The 27,127-nt window shown below is 54.8% G+C and overlaps 1 protein-coding gene across 3 annotated transcripts in view; it reads right to left on the reverse strand.

The window, feature by feature from the left end:
* The window catches only part of ITPKB (inositol-trisphosphate 3-kinase B), a 104,790-nt gene that overhangs the window by 7,724 nt on the left and 69,939 nt on the right, over positions 1 to 27,127 (reverse strand). For all 3 annotated transcript variants that reach the window (XM_032289455.1, XM_032289454.1, XM_032289456.1), the window contains 3 exons: positions 7,537 to 7,636; positions 6,037 to 6,250; positions 884 to 1,088 (listed from right to left, as the gene is read on the reverse strand). In XM_032289455.1, coding sequence (XP_032145346.1) covers positions 884 to 1,088; positions 6,037 to 6,250; positions 7,537 to 7,636 — 519 coding nt within the window. The remainder of the gene's footprint in view (positions 1 to 883; positions 1,089 to 6,036; positions 6,251 to 7,536; positions 7,637 to 27,127) is intronic.

Raw genomic sequence — 27,127 nt, forward strand, 5'->3', positions numbered from 1 at the left:
GCACCCCAAAGCCCTGCTCTAGTAAATTTAACAGCAAGAATGTACGCAGGGGCCCAGGGACAGGGCGGTCAGTGCAGGCAGTGCCGTGATCAATCCAGACAGTTGGCAATCCAGACAGGGCCAATCCCCCAATTTGTTCTGGGGAAAGTAAATAAACATTTGAACATAATTATGTATAGGAAGTTTGTGTGTGTCCATAGCCAGAGCTAACAACTTTTCTGCAGGATACACACGGGCACAAAGGGACAGAAGGGACAGAGCCGTCATTTTGTAAACCACACACACAAATATATCAATTAGGGGAAAATTACATTTTACTTACAAAGTTTGTCATGTCGTTTCTTTGGGGCTTATACTGCTATTTCTGTTCCAATAAATATTTTGAACTTTCAAAGAAAAAAAAGGACATCGAAGAGCAAAGAGGAGAGAATACGGTTTCGGAGGGACCCTGGCTCCAACATCAAAGGCCGCCAGCGTGCTCCTCCCATCCCCGGATTGTCTGCCAGTCCCGGTGTGCAGCCGGAGCAGAACGAACCAGCTCCCCTATGGACGTCCAGCAGGCGGCTCTCGCCTGGCTCTCGGTGCCAGGCACCGTCTGGGCTAAGTGGAGAGTCCTCGGCAGAGGGCTGACAGCTGGCAGGGATAGAAGCCGCTCTGCTCCGAGCCCGAGCCCCCTACACAGCCACCCCGCCTGTATCTCAGACTGAGGACAGGCTGATGTCTGCAGAGTGAGGTGGCCTCCCACACTCTCAGCCTGTGGCTGGAGAAGCTGACAGCTTCCAAAGGGCCCTGAGAGTAGCCAGGCCCCTGAGGTGGGCACGGGTGGGGCCCGAGGCCACCCTCACTCCAGCATGTGGAGGCTGCCGCACCTTGCCAGCCTCACCTTGATTCCCTCGATCCTGAACCCCAGGGTGGCGGTGGAGCTGATGGTCTCCCGCCACTGCATGTACCGCGGCTTGGTCACAGCGCGCTGTGCTTTCTCCTCCTCGGTGGGGGCCTCAGGGTCCACCTCGATCATCTTCTGGTACATGTCCTTCCGCAGGCTGGGCTTCTTCCGGGCCTTCGTGAGCTCCTCCTCCAGGTAGGTCCTGAATCGGGGGGGGGGGGGGGGGGGTGACATGAGGGCCGCGGGCTGGGGTAGGGCTCAGCAGCAGCTCCTCTCCCTCCTGGTGGATGAAGGTTCAGGGTGTGCCTTGCCCAACGGCCGCGGTCAGCTTAGCACCCCGAGTCAAGGCACGTCCTTCCAAGGGGGTGGCACACTCTGCTCCAGCTGGGGCTGGCTCTAATTTTTTTCTCTTTTTTTAAAAACAATTTTTTTTAGTAGATAGGGGAGTCTCACTATGTTGCCCAGGTTAGTCTCAAACTTCTAGCCTCAAACGATCCTCACACCTTGGCCTCCCAAAGTGCTGGGGTTACAGGTGTGCACCACCACCCAGCCTGGGACAGGCTCTTGATCCAAGAGAAAACGGGTGGCCTCGCTGAATCAAAAGGCCTTCACTCCAAGCCCGTCGGACAGCCTCACAAAGCCCAAGGAGCTCCTCCTGGGGAGACCCCACAGGAACCGGCAGAAGAAGGAAGATGGAGGCAGGGCAGCTGGGTGCTTATCCTGCTCCTGCTGCTACGGTGGAGCTGAGAGAGGGGACTGGGGGCAAGGCAGGGTCTGCTCAGGGCCCACTGTACCCCCTTTGGCTGCCTGGACCCTTCCGTAAAGCCAGGGCTTCCAAAGCCGGAGCCTGCCTTGGTGGGAGAAGCCGTTCTGCCCTCCTCAAGCCCCCATCTATCTCCGTTGTTCTCAGGCAGCCTGAAGGCTGAGCCTGCCCATCAATGTCCCTGGCTCTTTCCAAAGAGGAGAAACCTGGAGCACAAAGTTGAGGTCGGAAGGTGGCCTCAGAAGGGGCCCCAGTGTGGATGGAGAAGTCCGTAATGGGGGAGGGGGGAAGGTAGGGGGCTCCTCAACCCGGAGACATGCCTGGCACCCCCTGCCCCATCAACACCAGGTCTCCTCATACCTGGGCCCCGAGCCCCAAGCACCTGAGTAAGTGCTTCCAACTCAATTGCCTCATGGCTCTGGCCTCCACACCAGCAGCTCCAGCTGAACTGGCGAGGACCAGCTAGACAGGAGGTAACAGGGCCAGGGACCGCAGGGGACTTGAGCAGCCCAGGCTGAACCGCTGGCCGTGAGCTGCTGGGATACACACGCACAGCACACACTTCTGTGCTTCTGCCTTCTGCAGACCAGAGGCGGGTGAATCATCCCACCCCTCTCTCCTGCTCTCCTTTTAAAGCCTCAGCCTCCCTACACAACAGGCTCAGAGGCTGCCCGCAGCCCTTGAGGAGGCAGAAATCAGCAGTGTCAGTCACAGGATGGGGAAGTGTTCTCCCCTTTGCCCTGTGTGGGCGGGAGCTGCCCACAGAGGCCCCGCCCACCTGCCCTCCACTCTCCCGCATCTGTCTCCCAGCCTTGCTCTGACACTGCCCACCACGCCTTCTCCAAGTTGCTGGTTTGGGACCCAGAACAGACTAAACAAAAATCATCGCATCTTAAAAATGACAGGCTCTCAGAAACCACTATATTAATTGAAATTTGCACTGAAAGAAAAGAGAAGAAAAAAATAAATCCTTGGGTATGAACCTAGGCCTGGCTTGTTAGGACCTTCCAGGAGGTGATGAGGGCTGGTGGGGGACGTCAGTAGCTCTGGGTTTGGGTCCTTGTGTGCACACACACACGTGCTCATGCACACGCATGCACATACACATGTACTCCGGTGCACCACTGCACACACACAGGTGCACGCATGCCGGACATGCACACAGCACACCCTTCACATGCAGAGCCAGGTCAGTGGGGACCAGAGTGCCGAGGCAGCGGCTGTGTGTGCATGTGTGTGTGTACCGTGGAGAAAAGGGGCAGCCAGGCTGGGCAAGGGACTTCAGAGTGTGCTGTAGGGCCTGCACGGTGGGTGGGTGGCTAGCTGCGCTTCTGCAAAGAGCTCTCAGTAACTCCTTAAACAGGAAGCAGACCTCAATGTCAAATCCCTTTTCACATGGCCTTTCTCCAAACAGGGCCCCCACGGCTCAAAGTGGGCGGTCACTCACTGCCCAGGAGAGGAAAGGGGCTGGGGGGAGATGCCCACAGGGGCTGCCAGCTGGATAGTGGCACAGGAGGCCCACAGGGAGGTGAGGCTGAGCACCTCCCCACACTCCTCTGCCTGCCCGAGGCAAAGTCAAAGCTCCAAGCCATGCAAGGAAGCAGAGACCTGCTCGCCCACTCACAGGACACTGGGGGAGGAGGAGATCAAGGCCGGGTGGAGGAAGTGCTCCTCTGAGAAAGGCCAGCTTGGAGAGTCAACAGGAGGCGGGCAAAAGCCACCCAGAGCTCCTAAAGGGCAGAGGTGCTAGGGACAGGCTCTTGTCTGCAGTCCCCAGGCTGCTAGTCCCGAGGTCAGGAAGACAGTGCTGACTCTCCAGGACAAGTCACACACCTCAGAGCATGCCCCAGAGCCACTGAGCACGTGTCCATGGGAGCCAGGATCCCAAGAAGCTCTGAGGTGCAGACACTACCAGCAACTGCACCACATTCTCCTTAGTATCACCCCTGTGCCCTCGCCAGAGCCAGTGCTGTTTGGTGACCAGCTCTTCCCTTTCTCTGTGACATGTCTCAACCCCTTTTGCCCTGGGACTCAGCGTTTGAGATAACTCTCGGCTCCAGCCTCCTCCCTCTGTCATGAACAGGCCACACTCTGGAGGTGACCATGGGCAGCCAGTCTTGGGAGAGGCTCTGTGGCCAAGCGTTCTGGATGAACACACTTGGGAGAAGGTCACAGTCCACGGCCCGGAAGGAGCTAGCTCGGCACACCTGGTAAACACCATGGATGCTGAGTCCCATACAGCCCCCTTGGGAAGGGCTGGGCTGCAGCTGGGGGCCTGATTTGCAGTCTGGCAAGCCTGGTGCAGAACCGTACCAAGCTGCTGCCTGGCTGGGTGGCCCCGATGAGCCACGGAACCTCTGGGTGACAGATCCTCCTGCTCACACCGGAACATGACCCGTCTCCCAGAATGGCAGTGAGAACGCAATGGGATAAAGAATGGAAGCAGCGGGCGCAGCCCTTGGAACAAGAAGGATTGTGTGCAGAAAAGACGGGGCTGGGTGCGCCCTGGTTCTGGGGAGACCTCCCTCTTCCCTTCCACACATACCCGTCTCTCATTCTGCTCCCCTGCCCACCAAGATGGGGTTACATGTGCTCCAGGCTTGGTCACTCTAGGTCTCTCCTGAGAGCGATAGGGTGCAGAGAGAAGCTGCAGGAGTCAAGGGGCTGTGTGGGGGCAGCCCTGAGGCAGGGGTGGGGCTCCTGTCCCAGCAGGAGCAGGCAGGTTCTGGGGCAGCCTGGCCCTGCATTTGGCTGGCTGTGTCCTTGAAACAGCCAGCTTCCAGAAATGCCCAGCCAGATGTTCTTCACACAGGGAGTATTTTTTGGCCAGATCTGAGTGGACAGCAGTTGGATTACTCTCCATGTGGTTGTCTGTGACCTGTGCCTGCTCCCCTGCTGGCAGGCAGGCCTGCTGCCGTCTGGGTTGGAAGGAAGGGCCGGGCCTCCCCTGAGGGGACACATTCTGGTGTGCCAGGGGATACCATCCTGGGACAGAAATCAGACTCGGGAAAAGCAATGGCCTCGGGCTGGCTGGGGGCATCTCTGCCTCCTCCCTGCCCTATCCCAGGTCCCTGTGAGTTAGAGATAGTAAGGACCTTGGCTGGTGGGAGGGAGGCAGCCACAGATGGCGCAAGAACAGAGCTGGGCTGTGCTTCTCCATCCTCCCAGCCTTCCCTGCGGGCAAGGTCGAGAGAACACAACAGGCAGGGGCAGGGTCCGATCTTAGGACAGAACTCCCAGGAGGAGAGAGAAGGAAGGAAAGAAAAACTGGCTGGCTTAGCCCACTTCTCTCCTGGTCTCCCCGTCTCTCTCTTTTTCTCTCACACCCATCTTTCCCAGTCTCCTCTTGTGAGAAATAAACCGGTTCAACCATTCACAGCGGACACAGCCTTCTGCTCTGAGCTGTGTCTCTGTGCCTGGCCCCGCAGCGAGCCCTGCAAGGCAACACGGAGGGGCCCAGCTTCTGGCCGTCCAGCCTGGGCGCTGCAGCCAGGGCTAGCCCCACAGCCTGAACCCTGCATGCTGGACACCATGTGGACTGATGGCCTTCGGGAGGCTCACCAAACCCGCACCAGGGAGAAGAAGCCGTGCTGCGGATGACTTGGAGTGGAAAGGCTGCAGTTTGAGAGGTCATGAGAAAACCCAAGGCCAAAACCAAGCCCAAGATCAGGGCGGCCAGCCTCAGGCATCCCCGTCTGCTCTCTGCCCAGCCTCCTCATGCCCACTCTTCCTTTCTCCTCTTCCCTGGAGTCCTCTCCAGGCTTATCCCCTGGGCAGGTGTCAGTGAGACTGAGCCCCTATCAGGAACCTGGGGGTGGGAGCCAGTCCTGCACACAGGACCAGTGACCACTCCGCGCCCACCTCGGGCCCCTGCAGCACCCTGCCATGGGGGCTTCTTGAGCTCCGTCGGGGGCTTCCTCCTGCTCGGAGGCAGGCGCAGGTCTTTTTTGGTAAGCCAACATGTTCCACTAGCCACTCTTCCCATTCACAAGGGCTGGGGAGATGGAAAGACCTCGATTCCCATCTCCGTCGGCAACTCACATAGCAGGAAGTCACCATCCTGCTACCTCCCTACCTGGTGCTCTCCCCACCCCCGACGATCCCACCTGAACCAAGGGCAGCTCTCTCTTCCCTCTCTAAGGGCTCAGAACCCAGCCAGGGCCCCTCTTCTGAATCCGCCAGCCCCTGGCTTCTGCTCACTGAAGGAAAGCGGCCATGATGGGCAAAGCCTAGGTCCCTGCACCCTCTGCACATAATGGGAGATGCCTGGGGATGAGGAGGCTCTAATTGGTCAAACAGCCTCCTCAGCCTGCCCTTGCACCTATGAGGCCTCCTGGAAGCCCTGAGTGCTGTGCTGTGCACCTGCCGTGTGGCTTGCCTGGCTCACCTGATGCCCATCTTGCAGTCCATCACACAGGGCGAGTCAAAGTCGGCCAGCAGGTCATCCATCTGGTTGTAGCGCTCCCCGTCCTTCACCACGTCCCCATGATAGGCAGGCACGAAGGGCCTCAGCACATCTGCCATCAGCCGGTCCAGGCAGCGCTGCTCGGACTCACAGTGCTTCTTCAGGATCCTGCCGTTGGCCGCCGCCTTGAAACTCCCTGCAGAGCAAGTGCAGAAGGCCCTTGGTCTCTGGCTGCAGGCGGTTGGCAGAGGCGCCCTCCCTGGCACAGGGCCTGGGCCTCCCTGGGGATGGCTAAGCCTGGGGCTGAAGATGTGCCTATGTTCTGGTGTGGACTGAGCACCTTAAGGGCGGTGGGTTCAAGACCCAGCCCCCACTCACTGACTGTAATTCTGGGCTGGTTCCCCAGCTTCCTTGAGCCCAGACTCCTCCTCACCAGTGTTCCCTGCTGTAGGGGAACAGAGCTAGGTGAGAGACTGAGGCAACAAGACCTAGCCCCTCCGTGGTGTTGCTACCTTCAATCTCAGCCTCCTTCATCAACCCTGCTTCTCAGCAACCAAGGCGTCTCCTGGCCTCAGTAGAGAAACCCTGATAGGACAGGATTCAGAGCCAGGATGGCGAGCTGCACAGGCTGAGAAGTGGGGGTCTACGGCCCGGCCCACCTGGGCAGCACTTCTGAGCCAGACCCAGCTAAGCATTCGCACAGCTGTCCATCATGTGCCTTGGGCTGGGCCAATGTGGTCCAGGAGGTAAGAGAAATGCTGGACCCTGTGTTGGCCCAAAAGGACCCACAGGCTGGTGAAGTCACGAAGGCCAAGTCCGCAGGTAGCCCCCTGAAATGTCTCCAGATGACAGTGCGTCCAGAGGCCCCATGTATGGGCTGGATGGCTCTGGGGCCTTGGCTCCAGATGTCCTCCCTCCCCAGCACTGCCTGCACTCAGCTTCTGGCCACCTCCCACCCAGCACTGCACACCGCCCTGCGGCTATGGGGTGACTTGGCCGCATCTTCCACCACCGGCAGGCTCTTGGGGCAGACACTACGTCTCCATTAACACTGCAACCCCCAGGACCATGGTGATTCGGGCACACAGTGGGTGTTCAATGAAAGGGTTAGCTTTGCCTCTGTGTCCAGGGTGACAAATGGCAGGTATGCTATAAAGATTGATGGCTTCATCTGTCTTATTGAGCACAATTGGAGGAGAGACTGGAAGAGCCAGAAGGAGGGGAGGATTCATGTTTTGGCAGAAGGGGGTGACACAGACTCCAGAGAGGTTGGTTGTCTATGGCATTTACAAGGTATTGTTAAGGCCGAAGCCTGCAAGCGCGGCTGCAATTTCAGACTAGAAAGTCTCTCGGAGGGAACCCGCGCTGGAGCTTTGATCCTGGAGCACGGCGTCCAGGGCCGGGCTCTCCCCTCCCAGAGTTGCTGGGCGCCTCCCAGAGGGCTGAGCATCCTGCTGGGACGTCCAGGAGAGCTGCGTCTACCTGCGTGTCCCGCCAGCTGGATCCAGGGGTACTTCTTCTTGAAGGACATGACAAAGGGAGACCAGTGCACCATGTTTTTTATTTTCCTCCATGATTTGCTCTAGAAACAAGCAAACAAAAAGCTCTACATTAGAAAGACAACCACTGATTCCCGGTTAAGACGAATTCAAGCAAGGGCCCTCATTGCCTGTGGCCACAGGATGCGGAGGGCCCTTGGTGGGCTCCGAGGACCTTGCCACCACCACCATCTATGTGGCATATGGTGGGAGGTGGCTTTACCCATTTAACAACAGCCTGAGCAAAATGCTCAGGGGACCTCCCCTCGTCCCAAGAGCAACGACCCCTCCAAGGAAGGCTGGAGAGGACACTACCACCCAGCCGCACCACGTTAGTTCACATTCCATTTGTAGATGCGGCGGCAATAGAGGCACCTCTTGCCTGCGGGTGGTTTGAAGAGAGACTTTAAAGGAATTCCTCAGAACAGAACCTGCACCGATGGCTTCAGGTCACACAGGAGGGAGCAGCTCTCTCCTCTGCACCACGCTCCTCCCTCTCAGGAGGTTTCTTCAGTGAAAACAGCCAGGGCTGGCGGTGTGCATGTGTGTGTGCATGAGTGTGTGTGCACGTGTGCATATGTGTGCATGAATGTGTGCACGTGTGCATGTGCGCGTGCACATATGTGCAAGTGTGTGTGCGCATGTGCGCGCGCTTATGTGTGCATGAGTGTATGCGCATGTGTGCATATGTGTGTGCACATGTGTGCGTGCACATGTATGTGTTTGGGGAGAACAGGCCGTTTGGGGCAGAAAGGAGAATTAAGGTATGTTGAGCACCTTATTTTATTTCCTCAATGAGCATGCAAGTCAATTCTTTCTATTTCCATCTGGTGGAGCCTGTGCTTCAAAGAGGTAAACGGTGAAGCTGGGATTTAAACATTCTCTATACAACTATTTAAAAATAAACAAAATTCTTTTCTTTCCCAGAAAAAAATATCCTTCAGTGAACTTCAGTAAGAACAAGCTGTGGAGATAAAGATCAAGTGTCCCCAAAACACACCGGCCCTGAGGGGAGCTATGAGAGCCTTAATGCAAAGCATTCTGAGTTCCTGAGAGAGTGGATCCCACACCAGCAGAACTACGAGAGCAGAAGCCATGAGGCTGGCAGAGGAGACGAGGGTGGTCCTGCCTGACAGGGGGACACACTGGAGATGAGGTTCCCACTCCTTGCCCCGAAGTGCCCAGCTGCAGCCCTCAGGGGACAGTGGCGGCTACTAGGTCCCCTAGGTGAAGTCAAGGTGAAATCAGCCTCTTTCGTTTTTTCTCTCTTTGCTGAGACTCAGCTGCTTCTGTCATCAGGTTTTCAAGTTAAAATCTATTTAAGGAGAGGAATTCTTCCTTCCTAAACCTGGTAATTTTTATCCCCGTCCCAGAAACCCTCACCCCACCGCCAAGACAAATTCTATTCTTAAGAGAGGGCAGTGCCCCACGAGGCCATGTAACAAAACGGCCGAGGCTTTACTGAGAAGCGTGTTTTTCCTAGATCCTTCTGATGGAGATCGCCAAAGAAGGCTAAAGGCAGTGGAGGCATTTCTTATCTAAGCACCCAGAAGGCTGTATAAACAATCAGGGTACACAATGCATGAGGGCAACAATGGAAAAACCTCATTACACAAGATGAGCCCAGCAGCGGCTCGTGAGGATGCCCCGACTCACGGGGAAGCCATTAAGGTGGGTCCAGAGGGAACGTGCACAGCTGGTCACCACCTGCGGGTCACATTCCCGCAGCAGAGCTCAGAGAGGACAGGAGCTGACAGGCTTCGGGGGTGGTGTGGGAGGAGGGGAGACCAGAGTGGTCTCCATCCAGGGCTCGCCCCATCCCATGCCACGTCCCCATCAGGGGAGAACCCACATCGCACTGCTTCACAGCCCTTCTGGGGGCCTCAGTTTCCTGTGTCCAGCAAGGGACAGATCGCTGGTATACCAGCCTCCTTGGACAGATGGACACTCTAGGGCCCTGGAAAGTGACCTTCCCTCATCCCAGCAGCAATGGCCCCTCCAAGGACGACTAGAGAGGCCACTCTCCCAGCTGCAGGGTGCCAGTTCATATTTTACACATACAGGCGAAGGCAAATGAGCACCCCTGGAGGAAGGGTCCCAGGACCCTGGAGGGGGCATGCAGAGACGGCTCACTGCCGGAAAGTGGGGAGCTTATGGAGACTGCACCCACCAGAGACAGTTGGGGGCCAGACTCAACAGTGAGAAAGAGATGACTCAGCTGGCAGCAGGGATGTGAGGACAAAGGCCTGGGGCTGGGACCTGGACCAGTTGGGAACCAGACCTGCTGGCATGGGGGCTGCAGGCAGAGGGGCCTGGTGAGCAGACGGGGCTGGCTGTGGCTGCGGGGCAGGGAGGCCTGGACCTGGGGACCATGGGGCAGGGAGGCAGGCCAACCTGGGCCCGAGTCCTGGCTCCCCTTTTCCTTCTCAGTGACTGATCTTGGACAAGTTCCTAGTCCTGTTTGGGACCCCATTTTCTTGTTTATAAAATGAGAGTAACAAACACATAGATTCCCGTTCTCCCAGGAGAGAAAGCTGTCAGATGTGGGTACGGGGGTGTCTGTGGAGGGGTCTTTAGCCCTCTGTGTTCAAGGAGGGGGCCCAGGTGTCTCTTAAGTTACTCCATGAATGGTCAGTCTGGTGCCAGGTGGAGCTGCTGTTTATGTTCTGAGCAATGAAGACCTCGGAGCGTGGGGCAGGGTCAGGCCCGCCCTGCTGGGGTGCAGCTCCCTGGAGACCCACCAGACACAGTGAGCAGGGGGCCTGTGACCCAGGAAGGTGAACAGATGCTGGGCAGGACAGTGTGGTTTAGCTTCTGCAAGGCCGTTTGAAGCTAATAAACTTCTAGTTCTTGGACTTCTCCCAGAGGCTGAAGACCCAGGGCCCAGAAGGAGGGTCTTCTGACAGTTCCCGGTATCCACAAGCCTCTCGCAGCGCTGAGCTCTGGCACAGCTGGGCACCTTGTGCTTGGCTCCCCTCTGCCACACCTCCTCTGTTTCTTCACCATGAAAATGGTTCCCACATGGCCACAGCCCTGAGAGTCCCCCATCCCAAGGCTACCCTGCCTGGATGAGGGCCGTGGAGCATTCCACTTGTGAGAATGCCATGCACTTGCATGAGAGCCCTCTTTTCTCTCTGCCAGTAGCAGCACATGAGGTTTCCCTGTGGTTTTTAAATAGCAGCACCCAGGCAGTGCCTCGTGTCACTGCCAAGCAGTAAACAGAAAAAGCCCTTTCCAGGTCCAGGTCAGGGGAAGGAAGGCTGCAGGGTGACCCCAGCCGCCCCAGCCCAGCCCCTAGGAGCAGAGATGAACTAAAAGATGGGAGGAGATTCCAGAGAATCAATGCCCTTGTGATGGCTGGGGAGACCACAGCAGCTGCCTCAGGAACGAAACCCACTCCAGGCACACGCCGCTTTCCAGGAGCGCCAGTCCTCGTTCCCCAGCTAAGACAGGCAACAAGACAAGAAAGGAGGATAATCCAGAAGAATCCTACCCAGAGGGGTTAATCCCCCGCCACCGCGACCCTCCTCTGGGGAAATATTTAAGAGTGAGAGCTCAAGGGAGCTTCTGTCTCTTCTCTGTCTGAAATCAGATCCCGCCCCAGGCCCCAGCCTCTCAAGCCGAGCTCTAGGAAATACAAAGGCAACCTTCAAATGTCTTGAACTCAGTGTGGCAAAGGGTGCCTGGACCCCCGCCCAGGGCAGAGCTGGCTGCCTGCTCCTGTGTCACCTCAGGGGAATCAGGGCATCCCTTGTGGACCCTTCCAGAGCGCTCCCAAAGCTCCCTATGTGTGGCAGGTCCCTGCTGGCCTCCCAGGGCTGTGGGCTGCTCCTTGGTGGGCCCAGGGCAGGTGGCCAGCCGACTGCGGCCCCCTCTGCTGTGACCCTTACTTCCTCACACACAGACGTGGGGCCGGCCTAGCCGGTGGATGTGCCGGGGTTCTCCCTGAGCGGACTGAGTACCGCAGTGCAGGGGGACTTGCTGCTGGCCGGCACTGCTTTTGTTCTCTCTCAGGGAGACGGAAGGGCCCATTTCTGCAGACGCGCCCCAGCACCAAGGCATGGTGTGCGCACTCATACCCGTTACCACTGATGGGGCTGACGCTCTGTGACAGGCCCTGGGCTAGTACATTATGGCCTTGTTCCTATGTTCCAGTTAGGAGTGTTTTCTCCATTTTACAGATAAAAGAGCAAGTTACTTCCCCAAAGTCATCCGATTCTATGCCCTGCCAGTAGGTACCCTGCACATGGGAAGCCTCCGGCCAGTTTTTTCCATGCCTATCAGAGAGCGAGGGCCCACCCCCCAGTGCCTCTTCAGCATGGAGACAGCAGGATGAAGGGACAGAAGGCAGAAGACTGGGCAAGGCGGGTCCCCTGGGCAGCCAGGGTGCCAGCCTGGGAGAGTTTTCTCGCTGCTCCTTTAGCAGAGGAGCCCAGGGCCTCTGGTGCCCCTAAAGCTGCCACCAAAACCCAGATACGTCCATCTCTGGGGCTGCTCAGGTGCCACCTCTGGTGCAGCTGTCAGATGACACAAGGTTTAAGCTCTCCCACGTGTCAGATCAGAGCAGCCAGACACTTCTAGACTCTGTGGTTGGGATTCTGCCCTTGTGATGTTCTTGGGGGCACTCTGGTGGAAAGGAAAGCACCAGGATGCTGGGGTGCCCCGTGGCAGGTCAAGGGCACCCACACTCTGGGGCTGGAGACACACAGCTTTTACTTTGATTCTGGGCAGGGTGGCTAAACCCACTGAGGCCAGGCATGACGTCTTTTGGGTAACCCCCGGCTTCACAGGCTTGGATGTGAACTGGGGGGCACTCCCTGGGTGGCTGCATCCCCCGGGTTAAAGGAGCACCGGACTGGGCTTGGCTTCGTTGCTCCTCTGCAGGCAGGCAGTGCCTTCTGCTGACATTTGTCACCCCTGCCTGCTGCAGCCTGGACCTCCCTCTGTTAAGAGTCTTGTGCTAAACTCCAGAAGCACAGGGAAAGACAGAGCTTCAGTTTTCTCAGAGGAATTTGGAAGGAATGGATCAAAAAACAGACAGACCAGGGTGAGGGAAGGGTGGTGGAGAGAGAAGCGGGAGTGATTCTTTAATATTCAGAGAGGCCTGGAGACCTCTGTGTGGTCTTGTCCCCTTGCACCTGACTTGAAGGAGCCAAAATATTCAGAGAATGTGGAGAGAGATTTGTAGTGGGAGGGAAAACATCTGACAACAAAACCCTAACCCTTTTCGCGCTGGAGGAGACAGAGGTCGGAGGTGAAGGGAGCTTGGGGAGCGGCAGCCGCACTCCCCGCAGCAGAGAGGCCTGGCCCAGGCTCCGACTCACTGCCCACGTCACCTGGGAGTTGGAAGCCCTCGCCCCTGGGAAGCTCAGAGCATGCCACTCCTGTCTCCCTTTTCCTCTTTCCCTTTTCCCAGAAGTTCCTGGTCTGAGGAGCAGATGGGAGTGTGCTCCCTGGAGGCAAGGCCTACGCAGAATGAGCTCCTCCGGCTCCACACACAGAGCGGTAAAACAAGACTCAGCATCCTGTGCCAGGTGCGAGTGGGGCCTTCCTGGGCAAGCGGTTCCTCCCCCCCACCTCTGGCCCATCCTTGGAGGTGCCCAAGCCAGTAGGGCTGCCTGGGCAGGGTCTCTGATTCCGAGTGTTTTTCTGGATCAAGTTCCAAGTCTCCCATAAAGCTAATGGTTGCTGGGGGACACCATCCTCCCCATCAGGCGCTCTCAGTCAGGCTGCAGGGAAACACCGCCTTCAACAAATCAAAGGGCAAAGGGGCACAACCTCCAGGTCTAGCCTTTGTCATTCATAAGGCAGGGGAAAAAGGACTGCTGAGGGGCAGGGGGAGGAGGAACAGGAGGAAGAGAAGAGGAGGAGAGTGAAGAGGGGGAGAAGGAAGAGGAGGGAGGAGGGAGGAAGAAGAGGAGGAAGAAGAGGACGGAGGAGGGAGGAAGAGGAGGGAGGAGGAAAAGGAGGGAGGAGGAAGAGGAGGGAGGAAGAAGAGCAGGAGGAGGGTAGAAGAGGAGACATGAGGAGGAGGAAGAGAGGGAAGAGAAGGAAGAGGAGGAGGAGGGGAGGAGGAGAGGGAGAGGAGAGGGTAGAGGAGGAAGGAGGGAAGGAGGGACACAGGTCTCCCCTACTCTAGGCTGTGAGGATGTGTGGGCCTCTGGCCACCCCCCTTACAAAATGCTTTAGCTCTCGTCAGAATTAGCTGCATAACATGCGAAATGAAAGTGAGGGGCCCCTGTCCAAAGCTCAGTAAGAATGTCACGACAGGGAAGGTAAAGCTTCACCAAGTTCGTGGCCCTTCTCAGGCCCTGCGACTGCTCAGCCAGGAAATGGGCCCTGCCTCCTGCGGAGGAAATGGCCCCCGGCTGGGAAACAGCAGGTGACCCCAGGCCTGCAGGCCTCTCTGGCAGGCTCATGGCCAATGACCAGAGGCTCCTCAATCCTGGGGCAGGGGAGGGTTCAAGGCCGCAGGCACCTGGAACTCTCCTTCTGGGGCTCAGAGAAGACCCCTGGAAAGGCCTGTCAGGAGAGGTGAGGATGGCTACCAGACCTCAGCCTTCTGCATGTTCTTCAGAGTCTGACCTTGCTCCCTGTCCCTGCGGTGCTGTCTGAGCTGGTCAGCGGCCACTTGCCCAGCCCAGCCTTCCCCACAGGAGGCCAAGCCACCCAGGGCCAGCACTGCCCGATCCTCAGCTCAGCCCACATGGCCCCTGGGGTCTGCTTCCTGTCTTCCTTCCAGCCACTTCCTGCCCCTCCAAACCAATGTTATGTTTCTCAATGCAATTGAGGGTGGGTGGGAGAAGAAAGGGTTGTGACACTGGGGGCAAACACTTCTGTGTCGTGAGGACCGAAGGTCACTGGCAGCCCTGGTGACCCCTACCCCCCACCGCAGCCCACCTGGGCTCACATTCTCTCGGGCCTGTGGAGTTCTTGCAGGCAACTTCTTGCTCCACACACCTGTCCCCATGCCACCTTAGACATGCAAAGGTGTCAGCTTCTGCTATTAGGGACTTTGCAGAAGAATGGTTGTGGATGCACAGGACTTAGCTAACTCCTGGGTGGATTTTAAAATGCAACCCAGATAGCCTCTTCCCAGGAAGCCTTCCCACTGCCCTCCTGGGTGCTTCCAAAGAGCCCTGGGTATGCCTCCATCCCAGTTCTTCCATGTTTGCTGGTTTCTGGGTAACACAAAAGAGGGATGCTGGTTTACTCTGGTGGGCCCTCAGGGACCCCCAGCGGGTTTGCCGAGTGCCTGGCTGGGCAGGTGCCAAGCCTCACGGCATCCAGGAGGAGGGAGATAAACTCAGCAAGTGTGGGGGCTGCACTTGCTCCTCGGGAGCAGAGGCTCCAGAAGAAAGTTCACATTCTGGGCAGGTGTGGGCTCCACTCCATTTTCTTATCAGGACCCCGACATTCCTCTCCTGGAAGCCACAGCTGTGCTGGGACAATTTCAGAAAAGCAGGGAGGACTTCAGGAAGGTAGCTCCTTCCAGTCCCAGCATACCCCTTCCTCCAGCCGCCCGTCTTGCTGATTTTGCCAGGCCCACAGTGGTTTCGCCACCTTGCAAATTAAGGGCTGAAATGACATACACACTCCTCTCTCCCTCCACAGGGATCCTAAAGCCTCCACCTCTGAGGTGGAAAGGCAGCTCATCAAGTTGGATGTTGTTCCAGAGGGCAGGACGATGACACAGAGCGCAGTTCGGGCTTCGAGGTTGGAACGAGTCTTTGTTCTGCTGCCTTCCAGCTGGGGCATGGGCAAACCTCAGTGTACACTGGGCACGGCCGGTATCAGTGCCCACGCCCTGCCCTCCCCATGCAGTCACCATGAGAGCCTACGCAGGTGACGGGCACAGACAGCTGCTCTGTAGACTGTCATGGACAGGCAAACCTTCCAGGCTCACTTTGGTTTTTTGCTTCTGTGTCTATTTTCTTAAATTGGAATAATTTTTTCCTCCAAGGCACAGCAGACTGGCAAGCATCCAGCCAGGCACTTTCAGAGGGCCTGACTGTGGCCGGTGGCGATCACAGGAGCTAGCTGTGTGATTAACTGCCTACAAAGCTTCCCGTCCCATGCCCATGGCAGCTCTGGGAACTCATGGGGCAGTTCCGCAGGCCCTCGGATGTATGACTTGGAAAGAGTCAGAGCCCAGATGAGTCAGTATCAGTTTCTGGTTCAAGTCACTGACGTTGCAAAAAGAAGAAAGAATGATTTCCCAAACCATCTTATTTCACATATGTGGAACTCTGCTAGGCACTGCCAAAGAAGGATATTTTCGAGGTGAATAATAAGATTAAAAATGTCATTTTCTAAAGGGGGTTTACATCCTCTTCTTAGCCTCCTTCTCACCTGACTTGTTCCCCCAATTTGGTACTTTTTCCTCCAGCACTTCTCTTTTTACTTAAATAGTTTGATCACTTGGCTATTATTTTTAGATAATCATAAAGAGTATCCGTGCGTTGTTTTTGGTCTGTTTGTTCATTTGTTTGTTTTTTGTAAAAGAGATGAGGGGAAATCTCTAAAATATCAGAAATGGGAAGTGTTCTCTGGACTCTCTAACACTCCCAAGACAGTATTGCCAGTCTAACTCTGCTGCGTGTGTGCAAAGAGATCACGTTACACGTCTAACATATTGTTAGATACTGTGCCAAGAGCTCAGGCAACTCTCACAACACTGATATAGTTGTCTCCATTTGGCAAATGATGAAACATGTTCAGAGAGGTTTAGTAACTTGCAAAAGGTCACACACCTTTCAGGTTTGTGCCACTTAATTTCAAGGATTTTGTTTCAGCCAACAGGATTACTGTGCCCCCATCATCTCTCTTGGACCTGGGGCTATCTGCTTCTCCCCTAGTTATAAAATAGCCTCACATAAACAGCAAGGGCTTTGTCAGAAGAGTGGCCTTTCAGATGCGGGAGGCCTGAACAAAGGCCTACTCTCCCCTCCCTCCTCCTGTTCCCAAAACGTCCTCACTGACACACACTCAGGGAAGATGCATTGGTGCTGAAAGTGGATGAAGAACGCCCCTGCCCAGGGACAATTTGTTCTGTGTCAAAGCCTTTGTTCTGCTCTTGCAAAAGTCTGAGTGAGAGTCATTGAGTTTTCCATGTTTGGAAAAAATGGTTTTTTTCTTCCTTCTTCATTTCGTCTTTCTAAAAAAGCAGTTAGGGTTTCCCTAGTGATCATTATTTCCTTCACTGGGGAAAAGCCTGGTGCTTCTCCTAGGCTGCAGAGTCGGGGCGGCCGCCAACTTTGTTCATTGTATTCCCCCTGGCAGGGCCCAGCTGGGTTGACGGCAGCTGGGTACAAGCCCAGGCAGGTAGGGCCCCTGGCTCAATAGCTCCCTCCTGTAGCCCTGGTTAGAAACCCGCCCCTGCCAAAAAGGAGCTGGGAGGGGAGGAGGGGAAGGGTTTTCAAAACCAAGACACCAAGGATCGGAAAAATTAAGCCCAAGGACTTGGCAGGACAGGTAGCTCCAGCTAAAAATAAAAGTCTGGATTTAAGACTAACTGCCTTTCCCCCTTTCACAAACAAGAAAATCCCCCTAAATGCCAAGTGCAAAAGCACTTTCAGAAAAGATCCGAGTAAGGCTTTATTTCATCCCCGCCCCCACCCCTGGTGTGATGTTCCCGAACGCTGGACAGGACAGAATATCCTCCGGAGGGCCGCTCACCAGGCATGAGCTTCTCCCCCGCCCTTTACGGAACCCGTGAGCGCACGGTGGGGATCACCCTGAGGGCTGTCGGGTGGGTGAAGGGCCTCCTTCAGAAGCAATTGCTGGGCCTGGATGGGAGACCCAGGATGGTGGGTCCTTACCAGCCCCTGCAGGCAGAAGCAGCACAACCTGGCTCAGTGTGTTCTCCGGGTGAGCGCTCTGTCCTCCCCACTCCCAATCAGGCTGCGAGCGCTGCCGGGCCCCTGGCGTGCAGTGTGTAGGACTGGTCAGGCTGAAGGCTGGAGCTTGCAGGCAACGTTCAAGCCCGGGCTGACCCTTTCTGAGGGACGCCACCATGCTCCATCGACCCCTAGCAGCACATTCTGGCCAAAACCAGGAAAACCCTGAGTGACTGCCCAGCTGTCTCCTCCTGATTAGCTGCCTTCTTCCTGTTGCAACTAGAGGCCCAGTTTCTAGGCCAAGGACAGCACCCAGACTGGCACCCAGGGAGCCTCCGTCACGGCCACTCTTCCTCTTCCACCATAAGCCCTCAACTCTGCCGAAAGGCCCAGACGGCAAGGACAGGGCTCTGGGAGCAGCTCAGGGCCTCACCGAGGCTCCCCGACCATGCATAAGAGGGAGCAGGGTCCCTCCGGGATACAGAGCCACCGCCACATACTGCCCCGCACTCACTCTCTGGTAGGCCCGCTCCAATCCATCAGGGCAAGCCATCCCATACCTGCGCCACCTGCAGGTCTGCTGTGCAGGAGCTCTGCCCAGAAAGCTCTCCCTCTTCCCTTCTGTGTATCCACATCCCACCTCCCCATTGGTGGGTCCCCTGGAATTTGCAAGCTGGCCCGACCTTCTCCCTGAAGTTCTCAGGCCACTTCAGCCCCACGCCCCTCCTGGAATCCTCCCTGAAGCTGGAGGGAGATGCGGGATGTGGATACACAGAAGAGCGAAGGGAGAGCTTCCTGGCAGGGCACCTGCACAGCAGACCTGCAGGTGGGGCAGGGAAGGGACAGGAAGCTGGAGTGCTTCATGATTCTTGTGTTCCGTACCATGGCTCCCAGTGGCAAGAAGGCTCCAGGGAATTGGGGATCTGTTCTAACCCTCTGTATGTCCCCCTAGGCTGGACATCCAGTGGGAGTCCAATACTCCCAGCACCTGGCTGATAAGTGGACCCTGTGGGCCCAGCACATGGTAGGGGCCAGGCCTGGAGGATAAAGCACATCTGCACCAAGGCTCACACTGCCTTCCATTCACTGCTCACACCTGGACTTTTCGGACTTCTCCAAGTAGCAGGAAGGGGCACATTTGCGGGAATTTCCTATTTGGTCTGCCTGGGTTTCTCTCCAGGACCCCACAGCTGGCAACCTGGCTGGTCCCGGGCCCCCGAGGCCTTTTCACTTAGCACTCGAGCGTTTGGAGGGCCACCTTTCACTCAGGTTAGTCACTGCTCACTCTCCCATCCCTCAATCTGGGATGCCTTTGCTGGCAGGCAGGGGACACCTCTTCATGGGTGTCCCCAGTGTTCTGCAGGAGCCAGGGACACGGGAGACATCAGCAAAGAACGCTCTTCCATTAGCGACTCTGTCTCAGGTCCGCACGACTTCCCTCATCCACACTGTATAGGAGCTGGCATCAAAGGGGCCCGCAAACTTGCCAAAGCAGTCTTTTTTTGGTTACTCAAGAATCGAGGTGTCCTTCACCCAAAATGGAAATGTTCCTAACCCTCCCTGTTGGTCAGGGCCCAGCAAATGCTCCATCTCTGGTGAGAAGGTCATTAACTTCCCTCCTCCTCCCTCCTGGATCCTGTCCTCTTAAGAACTAAAAATAATGGAGGGCTAGAGGAGAGAGGCGAGAGAGGAAGAAGGCGTAGGAAACGTGGAACACAGAGGCCTTGCAGAGCTCACACCAGGGGCCTCTCCAGGCCTTAAAGGCTGCTGGGCCCGGAGGTTAGGAGGCGAGCAACAATAGGAGGAAACAGGGAGTGGCCAAGGGGGCTGGGGAAGAGCCTGAGGCCGGTGGGCAGCCTTTCGAGGCTGACTTCCTAATGGATAAAGCTCAGAGGACAGAAGGGCTCAGCCTGTCCTCTGGGAAAGGGCTTCTGGGCTCTGCCCAGCCGTTTAAGGGCCACGGCTGCAACACACAGCAGATCCCCTCCCGCCCTGCGCTCATCCACTGCTCCCCAGAGATTTTATTTTTACTTTGGTAAATGCAAAACAAGGCCAAGTTAGGGTGGAAATTTACCAAAGGCCTGCACTGATCGGCAGACAACTGGCACTGAAGTTCTGGAACCTCCGAGCACCCAGAGTCCATCTTGGGCCACTCTCTCAGAGGGGCCAGCCAGGGGACTCAGCCCCATCTCCACCCCAACACACCTCCTCGGGAATAGCTCCCTGGTCTGGGGAGCTGGAGTTGCTTAATCCTTCCTTTATAGCCCACAGAGAGGTACGGCAGGGCGGAGCGGCGTGGTGCCCACAGCATGCCAGCTGTTCTAGTGTCGGTAAGAAACAGCTCATGTGCTTACTGGAGCCTGACACAGGGCTGAGTATTTGCTATGTGTGTGTGTAGGAGTCTCTCAACCTGTCACAGAGGTGCTGTCACTGTCCCATCTTACAGATGGGAACACTGAGGCACAGAGTGATGAGACAGCTTGCCCAGGGTTCTGCAGACGTGTAGTGAGGCAGGCTGGCTGCAGGATCCAAGCTCTTCATCACTCTGCTGAGTGGCCTCATTTCCTGTCATGCACAACAGGTAACATTATAGCCAGATAAATTCAGGTTTAGCTTCTGCCATTCCTGGCTGGTAGCATTAGCAAGTTACCAAACTGAGCTTCAGTTTCCTCATCTGTAAAACAGGAATACCAAGTACCCTAAAGGGTTGTTTTCAGGATTAAATTCAATTCTCTGTGTGCAGCGCCTGGTACATACATGAGATCACTCAACAGAGGAGATATATATTGCATAACTCTCACATATACTGTCTGGTCTGAGCCCCTCAAGGTCAAGAGCCTGAGAATCAGAGGAACTGTATGGCAGGCAGCTCTGCATGGGCCCAGCAGACGGTAGCAGTAGGGTCTGACCACCTCCTCCTCTATCCCTTGTCCCAGCCTTGATTCCCACTTTCCACAAGGAAAGGGCAGAAGGCAAAGGTCACAGCCAGGAGTAAGTGGATCCCCAACGAAAAGTCCTATTCCCTGCCAGAAATGGAGTCTCTCTGGAACTCCAAAATGCCCAGGAGCCACTTTCTAGGCAGGTGTGAGAGGGAGTGCATGGACGGTACATGCCTCTCCCCCAGGGAGGCAGCCTGGCACAGTAGCCACCAGAGACTCTCGTGTTTCCTGAAAATCCCCCCACTCAAACCTCCCCCAGGGACCTGGGATCTGAACTAAGTAACTCTGCTTGTTCCCCAGGAGACTGAGCTGGGCAACAGGGACACAGGCAGCTCTGCCAGGTGGCCACATGCGGAAACAGACTTCTTCATCCCATGCCGGGGATGACATTTACAATGCCAGGAATCTGAAAGGAAGTTTTCTGCAGAAAGTTCAAGAATCTAAAATGCCATCTTCTCTACCCCAAGCTCTCCCAGGCACAGCCCTGCTGAAGGAAACACACTTCTGTGTGAGCAGCTCTTTAGTCACCCCTGGTATTTTTTCAGAGATTCCTGAGACTGAAAAATCTTCAAGTTATACATTTTAAAACCTTAGAATACTACTGGAAGTTGTAGAAGGGACAAGGTTTCCTCAACCTCCAATTGCTAAATTTTTACCTCTCTAGGCCAAGAACTTAAATGGACAGAAACTGCCTTTTAGGTAGTTTCAGGGAAGGCAAAAAAAAAAAAAAAAAAAAGCCTTGTAAGAGATTTGGTTAAGGGGGTAACCCTGCTCTAACTCAAAGGCCAGATTTTTGGGGATTCCCATTTAAGTTATTTCCAACAAGAAAACTTTTGAGGAAGGACTTGAATACCACATGGTGGCTTATAAGCAGTTATCAAAAATTTAGCTATATTTAGAAAATATTTCCAAGCAAGATACGTTGGTCCAATTCATATTTCTGACCGATTATGCTGATTTGCCTGTGGCTACATGGCACTCAGCGAGTGAGAATGCAGACTTACAGGGACAGCCAGAAACCGAAGCTGCTTTCTGAAGAATTGTGTGCAGCCCTGCCCCGGCCGCGGCCAATGTGCAGCTCTGAATTCTGCTATGAGTCACCCAGCTTCCCTCTCCTGACCAGAGCTGTTCAGGGCAGAGGTCCCTTCTCAGTTCAGCAGTCATGCATCTGCTCACGTGCAGACCTCTGGAAGCACAGGAAACGGGTTGCCAAAAAGGGACACCAGTGAACCCCCAAGTATGAGCAAGACTCATCAGCTCTCAGAGCTCAGCGGTCCCCTGGGTCATCCTGACGGTATGTGTGACGATATATGCGTGATTTTCATGAACAGATTGACTCATCGCCCTTCCCGGTGCATCTCTGTCAACCAGCCTGCTAGTGGCAGTGGGTGCTTACTTAGCATTTTCCCCACATGGTGGGAGCCTCCCAGGGCCCCTGAGAGGCAGGTACCAGTCTCGACTCCTATTCCCAGAGCAGCAAACAGGGGCAAAGGTGTGCACCCAGGTTTGTGTCCCAATCCAGGCAGACCTGGGGTCTTGCTCAAACTCCTACCCTGGAAGCCTGCACGCCCTGCTGCAGCCAGGTTCTCCCACCCGCCAAGAGCAGAAACACCCTGAGACTGCTTCCTTTACTTATCACTTTAGGCTACAATTACTCAACATTTCTTTTCTTTTTCTTTCTTTCTTTTCTTTTCTTTTTTTTTTTTGAGACAGGGTCTCATTCTGTCACTCAGGCTACAGTGAAGTGCAGTGGCACAATCATGGCTCCCTACAACCTTAACTTCCTGGCTCAAGCAAACCAGCAATCCTCCTGCCTCAGCCTCTCTAGTGGCTTGGACTATACATATATACTACCATGCCTGGCAACTTTTTTAAAGATGGGGTTTTGCCATGTTGCCCAGGCTGGTCTTAAACTCCTGGACTCAAGCGATCCACCCACCTCGGCCTCCCACAGTGCTGGGATTACCAGTGTGAGCCACCACGACCAGGTTAACATTTCTTTTATATTGAGTTCTTCTGTAGAAGCTTTTGGGATCATCACAGACAACATGGGTTTTCACAAAATTGAGGTGACAATCTCCTACGAGAGAGGGGCAAAGAAGGCCTGCAGCCCAGATCCTCCCTGTCGTCTCCCCCAGATTTAGAGAGAAGCAAAATCAAGAAACAGAGCCTCAACATCCGAAGAGGCTCGTACAGTTTTTCTCTCTGAGGGATATTAAAGCCTGCCCCCACAGAGTCACTCTCCTGCCTGCACAGCTTACAGAAGGCTCCTGGTTCTCTTAGACTTGTTTCATCTCCTCCCTACTGAGTTAGAGGAAATGAAACATTATTGAGGGAGTGCAAGTGGGTTATCTGAAAAATGTATTCTGGAATGACAGAGCCTGAAGAGCGGGCTTAAAATGACCCTGGGAGTCCTTCCAGTCAGGGAGCCCAAACACAGGAATGAGAGAGGCACTTGGGAGGGATGGTCTGCTTTGTGCAGTCAGGGTTTAGGTCTCACCAAGCCTGGGGCCTCCAGGGTCAGGAGGCAGGAGCTGAACAAGAGCCTCTGACCATCTCTGAAGACAGCAAACCTCCGTTGTGACATCCTCTGCCGTGTGCCAGGCAGTACACATGCCCTGGTGGGACGAGGGGAAAGCCTCGGGGACTCTGTCCCAGGGAGAAGGACTCCAGACCCTCACGGTGACCATGGCCCTCTTGCAGGCTCGGCCCCTCCAAGGTCTCCGGGGAGAGCTCACATTTAGGAACTGTAACCTCATTTCTAGGGAACAGAACCAGCTGGCTGACTTACTCCCCTTAACTTTCAATGCTATTATTAGGGCACATCTGTCTTGGAGTGACGTCACCAAGGAAAAACCCAACTGAAGAAAATATTTTCAGGCAGTCGTCATTTGAATCTTCGGAAAAGGAAGCGAGTTGATAAACTGCCAAAGAGCCCTGGGATTTAAGGTGACCAAAGAGGTGCATGGAAAGTATTTGCCTTGGGAACGTGGGCAGCTGAGCTATTTACACAGTGCGCGCCCAATACGACACAAATCGGCCAGAGGTTCCTTGAACTATTTCCTCTTCTCCTTTCCCTTAGCAGGAAAGCCAGCCAACAGAGGCTCCCTGTAAGCCTGAGTCAGGAGGAAAGGCTGTGGGGGAGTGACCAGCAGCCAGGTGATGTAGGACAGAGGCCAGCAGACTTACTTCATTCGGCTACATCTTTTTTCTAAATTAGTTGCTAACATTTAAAAATCAGATTGGACACAAAAATCCGAATTTCCAACTTCTCTTTGAAATCCTGGGCGTGCAATCCCGGACAGTGTCCCCTGCCTGGGGCTGAGCAGCAGCTGTTTGAGATGGGGCCTTCTCTTCCCCTGTCACTGGGCCTGCTGACACATGTCACCTGCCCGGCTCCTGGTGGCATTTGAGTTTGAGCAGCTGGATTTAGAGACAAAGGGGAAAGTGCTGAGGAAAGCCGAGGACCTCACCTGTAGCCTACTGACTGGCCATGTCGACGCGGGCAAGTCACCGACTTTGCTGAGCTGCTGTTTCTCCCTCTGCAAATAGAGATGAAAATGCACAGCAAGGCCTCATCTCCAAAACTGTAGGAAGACTATGTAGGAAAACAAGGGATGTGCTTGAAAACCTGAACATACACCATGCAAGGTAAGATGTGGCCCTTCAGGTCTAAAAGACAAAATAGAATACCAAGACAAAACGGGCCTCTCTGATGAGATGGGTAGCGGAGGAAACAACAGGACACATAAGAGCTACCTCGATGATCACCTGCGGGGGCCGAAATGGGGGCCAGGATTTCTAAACCACCCAGCCCCACCAACCTGGCCCCGCCTGCTGTATCACCTCCTCCCCCGGAGAACATCGCTGGGGTCATGGTTGAGCAGTACCTGACTCTGACCAACCTCTGCTTCTGATTAGTTAGAACACAATGTAGAACCAGGGGTGGCTGGCATTTGGGGCTTCCAGTCACGGCCCAGCCCAGGTGAGGCAAAGAGACACTCATGGAACCCTCTGCGGTGGGGCCGGGAGGAAGCCTAGCATCTTGGCAATGAAACTCAACACTCAAAATGCTAGGAGCACATCACAAGGCACAGTGGCCTCTGATGATTCCACAGTGTGGTGGCCAACTGCATTTTGAGGGGTGACCCAAAAGCTCCTGGCCATCTGCAGTCTTCCCCGCCAGCCTGCCTAAAACAGAAAGAAACGACAGACATGACCACAGAGGGCTAGCTACCAGTGGGCTTCTCAGAGGATAAGGAGAGGTTTAATGATAAAGGCATCAGTCCCATAATTGCCCCAAAGCCCTCCATAAAGCCACATGTGGAGAGTGAGCAACTGTGATACCAGAAGGGAACACAGGGCACAGTGGGATCTGGTGCCCATGGCAGCAGTGACTCAGACCACCCAATCAGGGCATGACTTGGCCAGCTCGGCCAGTTCCCATCAAGCCAGAGGAGCTGAGAGGGAGAAGCTGTAAGTGCTTGCTGCTCTCAGGAGCAAGAGGTCATCTTGCTTCTTACCAGCTGTCTACCAAAGCATCATACATGATGGACATGGTTCCCAGGTGGCCAGGGGCTCCAGGAGTTCTGGGCAGATAGAGTATGTGTGGAGTCATGCCCCAGCACCCAGACCCCGCAGATCTAATGGGACCATGCTGAGCATATGAGGATCACAAATTCCATAGGAGACCCTAAGATGTCCCCTCAGGGACAGCTAAGGAGACCCTGGAACAGGGCTGCCAAAACATCTCATCAATTACCAAAATCCCTAATTTACCACCCTGACAACTCTCTGTGTGGCCAGCACCCCTTGCTCTTCCTATGTCTCCAGGACCACAACAGCCTGCCCTGCCTTGGATGTGCCTTCCTGCAACCCACCCTCTACTTGTCAGCCTTGCAGATCTTTCTAGAACATCAATCTGATCATGCCAATTCCATCATGTCCCTCCCCTGCTTTAAACCTTCCATGGCTTCCCTAAAGCCTGCAGGACAAAGACCAGACTCGGGCACATGGACTCCCAAGGGTTCTCACTCTCTCCCCACCACCGCGCCCCTTTACTCCCTGGGCGGCTGCAAAACTGACCTGGTTGTGTTGCTGACACACAACTCGCTGCTTCATGCACCTGATCCTTTTGTGCTGGTCCCTCTGGCTGGAAGACCCTTCCCCTAACCTACCACCCAGAGAACTCTTCTTCATCCTTTACGGTGTGCAATTATCACCTCCTCTTTGCACTCTTTGCCCAATGCACTTGAAAAGGCTAATCACTTCTCCCCTATGCCTCACACATGCATCTGCTGCTCTGCTGAGAGCACATTCACATGATCTGGTGACACCATGAGTGTCACCCCCACTAGAGTGAGCATTCTCGGAGGGCTGGAAATGGCCAGCTCATTGCTGAACCCCGACGCCCTACCTGGCACACTGCTTTCCCAGGGCTGGGAATCAATAAACGGAGGTTCACATGAATGTGTGGGACCTCTGCCAAGACCCAAGAGTCTGGCTGAGAAGGTGGACAATGCTCAGAATGCCCAGCCCTTATTGCGGGGTCTGGCATAAGGCTGGGGTTTCTGAAGCAGAAAGGTAAGGTAAGAAAGGGTTGCCTCATACCCAGAGGCCAAGAACCAGAGGCAGCAGCCTCCAGGCTCGGCAAGGTCTCACCACCAGGGCCAGCCCATCACGGAGAGAGGCGAACAAGGAGAGCTCCAGAACCAGGACCCCGGCAGGTAACCTAGGCTGGCTCCCAGGCTCCCTCACCCAATCAGACCACCCACACTTTCTGACATCGGTGCTGTCCCTGGATGCACTGGACATGGCTGGGAGCTCTTTCTCCTGCAGATCTGGGATAGGGCTACAGGAATTCAGAAGAGGAAGCTATTACTTTGAGAGAAGAGGGGAATAAATTAAGGAAGCTTCATGGAAAAGGTGACATTTAAACTAAGTCTTAAAAGATGAGGAAAATGAGTAGAGAGAGAGAGAGCAAGAGAGAGAGAGAGAGAGAGAGAGAGAGAGAGAGAGAGTGTGTGTGTGTGTGTGTGTGTGTGTGTGTGTGTGTGTGTGTGTGTGTATGAAGTGGAGGTTGGTATTTCAGGACTGAAAAAAGCATGAGCCAATGCCTAGAAGCAAAAAAGCACCAACAGCACAGCCAACAGCTCGTCTCAGCTCAGCACCAAAAACCTGGCACAGAGCTGTTTGCCTCAGAGGGAGGCAATGAGAGGGAAAATCGTCTGTAGGGAATTTTAAAACAATACTCAAACTGATGGGCTTTTTATCATCACCATGAGCTGGCAATTCTTATTTAAACATAATCCAGCACCCACCCCCAACAACCTTTTGTCTAATTCTAAACAATTGCTGCATTATTCTTGACTTTTAATAATATATGTAAGCTTCCAATTCACACAGATTAACTACCTTTTAATAAATATTACATTCTTTATGGAAGTTAATTCAAATACCTCATATTAATAGTTGCAAAGCCAGCCCGGCACCCCTTGACTCAGCTACCCATGTTTCAAGAGTGAGTTCACAGGATTTGGTATCATTGGCACTCATCACTTTGGGGTGGCTTGTCCCCCAAGTCGTGTGGTACAATGTGTACCTAAGCTCGAAGACCAGACCAAAAATAAAGGCTGGAAGCACGGTCATTGCAAAGACAAATAAATACAACCTGGGCTATTCCACCCTCTCATTCTACCAGATCACGTGGGAGTTTTTATTTATGTTTCTAACTTTTCAACAAGGAGATCTTAATCAA

Source organism: Sapajus apella, unplaced genomic scaffold, assembly GCF_009761245.1.
Source record: "Sapajus apella isolate SASKATOON/1434 unplaced genomic scaffold, GSC_monkey_1.0 scaffold22, whole genome shotgun sequence".
In the NCBI taxonomy this organism is placed as follows: domain Eukaryota; kingdom Metazoa; phylum Chordata; class Mammalia; order Primates; family Cebidae; genus Sapajus; species Sapajus apella.